Genomic DNA, 8298 nt, shown 5'->3' with positions numbered 1-8298 from the left:
AAATATGTAGTCAGAAGTGTTTACATTATAAAAATTCGACGAAAACTTCAAAAAACAGCTATAGAATTATCACCTTTATATTTTTATACGTGAATTTCTATAAAGATAACTGCGTTTTTGTTTTATCAGATCGGTACAGAACGTTGTTATTGATTTACATAATTTCCAGGCCTAGACCTAGATTAAGTCTTCTTAGTCATCCAAAGACCTGTAATTTTTTCCTCAAATGAATAAACGTCACCAAATTCACGTACGTTCCAGTTAATTACTATCGATTAGCCCTTAGAAGGTTTCTTAGGACTTTCAGAACTCCACTTGAGTGGCTTCAACCATTGCCTTATTAAATTAATGCTCGTACTGACGCTCATCTAACAGCGTCGAGACGCTCTCATAATTAACTAAGCGTAAACTGATTTATTATAATTATGTCCACCTGAAAAATTCCATTCTTTCTCTCTACACCCTACAAATACTTTGTTGCAGCAGGTAAGCTCGGAAATCCTTTGGTCAAATACAGGTGGCCGCTACCACTGAATAAATTAAATCTGATATGATCATCATTGAAGAAGCCACTTGGCCAAACAACTTTTATTTATTCAGACCGGGATTCATCACTGTTACAGGAGAGGATAACCGTAACAAAAGAACACACGTTGTTAAGTCGAGGCACGTGGCTTTGTGATATTTAACACCAACAATTTCAGCCGCAATCATTTGCTTGAAGATAAACATCGACAAGTAATTAAATGTTGGCGGTGTCCCAATGGGATTGGTATTAAAAGTCGCATTGTTTTTGATCCATGATAAAGTTGACATTGATATGGTTTGGAAATTGCAGAAGAAAAACGGTTATCTAGTTTTGAGTTTACTTTAGGATTTTTTTTGAAGGGTGTGGACGTGGACTTTTAAAGAGATGAAAGTGGGCGACACATCGTCTAACGTGTGTCTGTTATCCTCTTATCTACCACAATATCCAAAGTGTATCCATTATAATAAATCAAGTGGCACTTTGGATTTCATTGATTTTCTAGATGAGTATCGGAAGATCAGTCAGAATAAATTATTCGGCGGATTAAACATGACAATTGGACGAGTCCAGTTTGCAATTTGTTACTATCTTTTATTCTAAATGCCAGAGCGAATAAAGACATCTGGTAAAGTACCTAGTGGAAATTGAATTTTGCACTGCGCACGACAAAATGAAGTCAAATGATTTCTCTTGAGTTTTGATCGCAGTTCCGTTAGTACCTATTCCTTACCTTGAAAACTTTTATTATTCTTAATTGGTTACATGAATGATATAGTGAATAAAATTATTCAACTATAATTAAGTCATTGTCATTAGTATAATTTATAAGAAAGTGATTTAATTCTTTAACAGTTTTACATTCCAAACTCATACCTTTAACCTATTCCTATTATATAGCAAGTTTTACTAATTGCTGTTTCGATTTATTTAAGTTCGATCGTCACAAAATATGAGTAGTCTGGTTGCTGTGATTTTTTTTATTTTAATCATCGTCATCAATCATTCAGTCTCTTGTCCTTGGAACTAACAATAAGACATTTTGATACGATAAACTCGGATCTTTCTTAAATGTCCAATCTTGATTTTGAAAAATTTCAATTTTACTGAAACAAATCTCACTCTAATCCTCATTTTTAGAAGATCTCTTGGATTTGTAAAAATGGCAAACTAGTCATAAAATATGGTAATTTTTCAGTGTAAAAGGAAATGCCGGTTCAAGACTGAGTTTCGCATTTACCCTTGCCTCAATAAGTAAAAATAAAAACCATGTCATTTTCGCTTTATTTTTTCCATTTATACTTAGTCAAGTATAAATTCTTGAAAATTGATCCCCTTTAGTGTCAGGTCAGGACGAGGTGTAACTCAATACCGTCTCAGGCATCTTACGAAAAATAATCCCCACATTTTTTATAATATAGGAAGTACACATTGTAGGGTGGGAAATATTTACTTTCACATTCAAACAAATGTCTACAATTCCCGAGCTTGAGCTTTTATCTAATCGATTGCTTTCGCCGCCATACCAGGATAATAGAAGAGAAAATATTCCTATTGGTCGAAGGGCTGGCGAATCGAGGGGATTATAAGGGATGCGCCGCCCTGTACTGCCATAGATACATTAATTTTCATTTACATTTTCAAAGAAAAATCAACGAAAATGTAGAAAGTGCATTTAAAGCAAAGGAAGATGCGTGTAAGGGACTTCCGAGCCGATGGTTCAGGGATGTATTAAATTGTAGTCAGGTGGTTAGCGGGTGGAATTGCGGAATATCGATGACTGTATTCACGGGAAGTGAGGAAAATTGATACCATGCGTTATCGATGGAAACAGACCCATCGAAAGAAACAAAGAGTTTTAATTGATTTTTTTTTATTTCACCAAGCTCTGAATTTTACATTTTAAAATTTTCCGACCACAAGATCCTGATTTTTTTACCCTCGTTGTTTTTTTTTTCTGTGGTGTCACTACATACATTATTTAACCTGCCCCCCACAACAGATAATTCGCTCGAATCAAGTGGCTTGTTGATGTAATAATAGAAGACAACCCCCGCCAATAAGGGGCGCGGGGACAGTATTGGACGCAGATAGGGTGATCGGTCACTCATACCACTGTTTAAAACAGTTTGAATATATAAACTGTAATGAACTGATGATACGTCGCGAATCAGTGGAAATATGTGTGGGTCCTAAGAAATTCAAGTTTTGTGATGACGAAAAGTGATTTTTTTGTGTCTTAAATAAATCTGATTGAGGTGAGAGTTTCAAGTGTTTTTCTTATTGTTTGTGAAAATCTCAAGTGGAAAGGTGAGAGATTATGAGTAATTACAGTAGCGGGAAATTTTCCAAATTTTTTGAAGGTTGCGACAGATTGATGCACATAGTGTGTTTCTTTCAGTTGCAATTGTAATTGTTTAAATAGTTTTTTAACATAATTATCTATGTTATTGTTATTTTGCAATATTGTAGGATGATTTTAATCTAACAATATTTTAGCAAGGTTCAATCGAAAATGAAATTGTTATGAGATTAGAAATTCGCTTTGTGTACCTAGAATTTTCTAGGAGACACTTCTCCAGTTATCTTGTAAAATAAAATTTCTTTTGTAGAAGGTCATAAATACGCGTATCAATAAAATAAAACACTAACAATGCCATTTTTGTGTTTACTTTGTTGTGGTAAAATTATGCAAGTTAGATTGGTTTATAATTATTTGGGAACCAACAATTCAACAATTTTTTTTTGTATCTGATCCCATTTTAATTCCGTTTGAGATCAAATACAGTAGAGCCCCCACATCTTTCTATTTGTCGTAGTCCAAAAGTTCCAAAAAAAGTGTCATCGAAATAAATCCACCTCAAGAATTAAAAAGTAGAAGGTTTGAATTACAGACTAAGGACCGAATTCTTATATTAGTAACAAAAGTGCAAGGAAGAAAAACGATGACAAAATCATTTCTTTCGGAAATATAAAGCTCCGAAAATTCCGGAATAAATATTGTACGGATAATTGAAACGATGATTCAAAACCAATCTTGAGTGAATTAACCGCAGCCGGATAATCAGGACTCTCTTCTGTAATAATAATAATAATTACAAACAAATAAAAATGTGGCAGATTACTCTATAAAAACATTCTTATTGAGAACAGAACAATCACATCGGAAATTTTTCTAAGCTTTTAAAACCGTTTCGACATGGTACGACGCGACGTGGATTAATACCCAAGAAGTTTGCGTTTATCTGCGTTTATTTGTGTTATTATTTGAAATAAAAGGTAAATTTGTTATAAAATAAAACTATCATTTAACAAAAATGCAATTTTGGGCGATACATTTGAGTGCCGTTTTTTAAAAATATTTTTTAATATTTATTTACCTAAGCTGGGCGCGATTCGATCCTTGGAGATGCTTCAGTTTCTTTTGATGTATAGTTTTGACATTTTAGAATATCCTTGGCTGAAATGCTCTACACTTTTAGCATTTTTGTAGATATTGATCTAAGCCAATAAATAAAAGATTTTTGAAAAGCTTTAGATCCATTTAATATATTTGGCACAGGATCAAAATGAACTGATCAATAATAAAGATAAAATCAAAATGCCACCATAATAATAAGCTTGATTAACTCCTTAAATCCCTTAATAAGTACTTTCAGTTTAGTTTAACATATCACTGACATTTCAAGTTTATATGAATATCTAATTTAGATTGAGAAGTCTACCATTCACTGGTCGTATAACTACATATTTTAAGTTTAGGGCATTTAGCAGAACTACCAACTATTTTAAATATCACATTTTGATTAAACTGTGTTCTTAGTACTTAATACTTTATTGATATTTTTAGCTTCATATCTGAGCTGCATTCGCACGCATTTGTCACCATATAATTGATGGACTGGAGAACGATTAAAAGATTAAAATTTTACTTAGATGATTAAAAATAATAAAAGAATTTTTTTCGGACCATAATCTTTAATTGTTGGGTATAACTTTTATTGTTCTAATAAAAAAATATGGAGAAAAAAATAAGACACCGTTTTATTAGTTTTTTATTAATTTTCAACTACTACCACTATAAAATGACATACTGAATTGAAGAACAATAGGAATGTTTCATTTTTTTCGTGATTTTAGTCTCATTTTCAATATCTGGATTTTTGATTATTTCCATTATTGGCTTCTTTGTGGACTCGTTTTCATTGAGGTTTAACTCAGGCATTTTAGACTAAACTGTCGTCAGAATTGGAAAATTCTTCGACTTTGTCTCGGCTTTTAAACAAGCTTAAAAGTAAAAACTATTTTATGTTTAATTGAATAATAATCTGTTTTTGGATATCGTTTAGTGTCTATTAAGTGGCTGTTTATAGATAGCGTCCGTAATGATAAAGTAAAACGGCCGCTTGCCTGTGTCAAATAATTGTAAATAAATTAATGTTATAATGCAGTTTCACCTCTTGTAAGCGTTGTAAGTTTCTTCAAACATTCTTCTGGACTTTGGTGGGAAGAAGATATTCGCTAGCTTTCGACGATTTTCCAGCTGTTTCTTCTATTTTATGCAGGATTTCAGTTTTTTCATTTGCACAAATGTGACCACAGTTCGTAATAATTGCACTAAAAACAGCACACTTTCAATTTTAAATGCCAAATCTCATCTTTTGAACATTCGAACATAAACATAAAGTCTTGTATACAATTCGTACATGATTAGGCTTGTAGACTCTCTCTTTAACTTGTCCAAAAATTAATCCCCTTTTTCGGATAACACAATCTTAAACTGGAGCTAGACAAAAGTAGCCTAAGAAAGTTTTCTAAGTTCCAAGAGAACACACTTTGACATGGAAGGAGCGATAATGTTTTTATTTCTATATTCGATTGGAAATTTTTGTACTTTTTTCAAAGGAAGTTTGCAATATAAACTTTTATTGCACGTGTATCCATGCGAGAATAAAAATCTCTGTTATCTGCTTCCTAGTATAGTACACTATAATACAGTAGGATTATCCCCATTAATTCTAAAGACAAAGGTTTAATTCCTAATTTATTGCACTCAAATCAAAAAGAGAACAATTTCTTTTATACAATAAACAACCTATCAATTATCAGATGACACAATGATTAGATTCTAATCTTTGTGACCCCTTTATTTGACTCCGATCTTATCTCAACTAATTTATTATTATTTAATACGAAAATTAGATAAATTGCTCTGAAATGTATTTGTGAAAAACCTCCTGTGGGAGTTTTCGGAGAAAAACCTCTTTGAATTCGTAGCTATGACAACCAATTAATAGAGAGTTGACTTTTTGGGGCTTCCACTGCGGATGGAATATTAGTTTGCAGGAAATATTTTCCGGAAACAAATTTCGAGCTTCCTTTTATCAAATTTCATCCCTTTTGAAAGGAAACAATAAAGACCACTCTTGCCACATCCGCTGTTAATTTTTTTTTTCAAAACTACGTTGTTTAAACTGGTCAGAATCAAGACTACCAAATTGAGGTCGGTAAATTTTGTTTGATTCATAACGCCTGTATGGTTTCTGTTTTGTAACAGGTGCGCAAGTTCGTCCTTTTCTTTGGTCCTTATCCAGCTTCGCGATGGATGCCAGTTACGTCCCTAACAACCCCCAGTTCGGTTTGCAACTTGAATGCAACTGGAATTCTGGCTCAAGTGCAGGAATTCAGCAAGCATCTTCGTGTACCGACGATCTTTCCTCTTGTTGGAGCGAAGATATGGGATCTTTTTCTCTACCATTAGACCTCGAGCCTTTACCAAGTCTTTTTAATTTCTCACCTTGTAACAGCAGTTCAAACTACAAGTAAGTGAAGACATCCACGCGATTTTTTCCAAGACACTCGTTTCCAGGACGGAATCTTTAGCGCAAAGTCAAGCACCACAGTACATGCTACGCGAAAACAAACAACCAACTTCGGACATGGCGGATGTTTTATTATCCTTAAAACACGCAGTGGTGCATCCTGGACAGAGTCCTTCGGAGAAATACGATGCTCAACAACATCTTTATCATCCTCAAGTTTTGTTATCACCAGGGGGGTACTCTGGGAGTTTGTGCGATCAGAGTTTCACCCAACAACCCCCCATGTTTCCCAGCATGTCGGTGAATGTTTCTATGAATATGACAATGCATGGATATCACCCAACTAGTAGTTATCCAACGAATGATATGTGTCCTCAGGTTCGTGAAATTTTTCTAAGTTTCTTGTTTTTCGATTGAAGTTTTCAGGTACAGTGGAACACGACTCCTCAAGGAACATCTCCAGCAACATATCAAACGCAAGGACTTTTGAGTCCTTCTTATGGTGGCACAACTTACTCCTTCACGGCTGATTTCAGGCCACCTCAAGAAACTCCAGTTTTAACGTCGTACAAATCAGTCCCTATGTCTTTTGCATCACCACGGAGAAGGCACAGTATCAGTCTCATCGACGACGATAATCAAAAACCCAACGTGTGTAGGATTTGCGGTGAGATTTATGTCAATGTTACTGCGGTCTTGACAATTTTCTTGACACAGTTCAATTTATTAGATAAGTTTTTTGTTTTAGATTAGGTGGGACGGGGAAAAAGTTATAAAAAACGCTGTTTTGGGGATAAGTGGTCGGTTTTAAAAACTTTCCATCACTTGGAAAGGACAAATGAATGAGAAAAAAATAGCTTTAATCTATTAATTGGTTTAGATTTAGAGGAAATACTTTTAATCCTTTGAACTTTAATCTACATCGGAAAGATTACTCGTTTTGTTGGATATTGTTGTATCTAAGCCGTACTTTTTATAGGTAGAATCTTTCGCTCAGATACATATAGAATTAAGAAAAAGTCAATTATCACTTGGACTTTTATGATAAAATTGGTCTTTGAAAGTGTCTACTCAAAATTAGGAGTTTCTCTAAATTATTAACACTCAAAAAACGTGTTTTTTGGTGACTTATTTATTCATTGGATGTTTCATTTTGTAGGTAAAAGCTACGCCCGCCCCAGCACCCTGAAAACCCACCTGCGCACGCATTCAGGTGAAAAACCCTATCGCTGCATCGACTGTAACAAATCCTTTTCACAAGCTGCTAACCTGACAGCGCACGTTCGTACACATTCCGGAGAAAAGCCATTCCGGTGTCCGGTATGTGACAGACGTTTCTCCCAAAGCTCATCCGTGACAACACACATGCGCACCCATTCCGGAGAACGACCATATAGATGCAGATTATGCAAGAAAGCCTTCTCTGACAGCAGTACTTTAACCAAACATCTCAGGATACACAGTGGAGAAAAACCATACGAATGCAAATTGTGTCTTCTGAGGTTTAGCCAAAGTGGAAACTTGAATAGGCACATGAGAGTGCATGGGGGAGGGAATATGATGCCTCCGTGACATGGGTTTTTACCATATGGGGCTATTTTTTGATGAATTTGGTTGGTAGATAGGTAAAGAGAGTTGTACGCTTTGACCACAAATTCAGAGTGCTGTTTGATCAGATTAAGCGAAAAATAAGAGATTTGCTCGGAGTTAAGACTTTGATCTGCTAAGGCAAATACGGATAAGTTTAAATATTTAAATATTTGACTTTTTAATGTGGTGTTAGGAGACAATGACTTATTATAATTTTCCGTCGTTCCTTATAACACCAATGACGACTATTAACTAAAACTTTTTATTGAGCGTTTATTGAGAGAGGGGACAGTGTTTTTCAAAATTACCTTCTATAACATAGTTTTTAACTGTAAATTTAGTTTTGGGGAAATTTTTTTT

At 34.4% G+C, this 8298-nt stretch overlaps 1 protein-coding gene across 2 annotated transcripts; it reads left to right on the top strand.

Moving 5' to 3' along the window:
• Positions 1–2552: 2552 nt before the first annotated feature.
• gl (glass) lies at positions 2553–8287 on the top strand. Of its 2 annotated transcripts, none has more exons than XM_088045927.1 (5): positions 2553–2784; positions 6084–6348; positions 6396–6726; positions 6775–7015; positions 7508–8285. In XM_088045927.1, exons 2-5 carry the CDS (start codon positions 6128–6130, stop codon positions 7918–7920), a joined length of 1206 nt encoding a protein of 401 aa, XP_087902053.1. In that variant the 5' UTR covers positions 2553–2784; positions 6084–6127; the 3' UTR covers positions 7921–8285. The 2 variants fall into 2 exon arrangements, with proteins under 2 accessions (XP_087902053.1, XP_087902054.1); XM_088045928.1 differs by lacking the exon at positions 2553–2784 and adding an exon at positions 2807–2836 and having other exon boundaries at positions 7508–8287.
• The last annotated feature ends 11 nt before the right edge of the window (positions 8288–8298 follow it).

Source organism: Gnatocerus cornutus, chromosome 9 (assembly GCF_029298725.1).
Source record: "Gnatocerus cornutus isolate USDA-ARS CGAHR chromosome 9, icGnaCorn1.1, whole genome shotgun sequence".
Classification (NCBI taxonomy): domain Eukaryota; kingdom Metazoa; phylum Arthropoda; class Insecta; order Coleoptera; family Tenebrionidae; genus Gnatocerus; species Gnatocerus cornutus.
The sequence above is the reverse complement of the archived record's forward strand: the minus strand, read 5'-3'. Positions and strand labels throughout refer to the sequence as shown.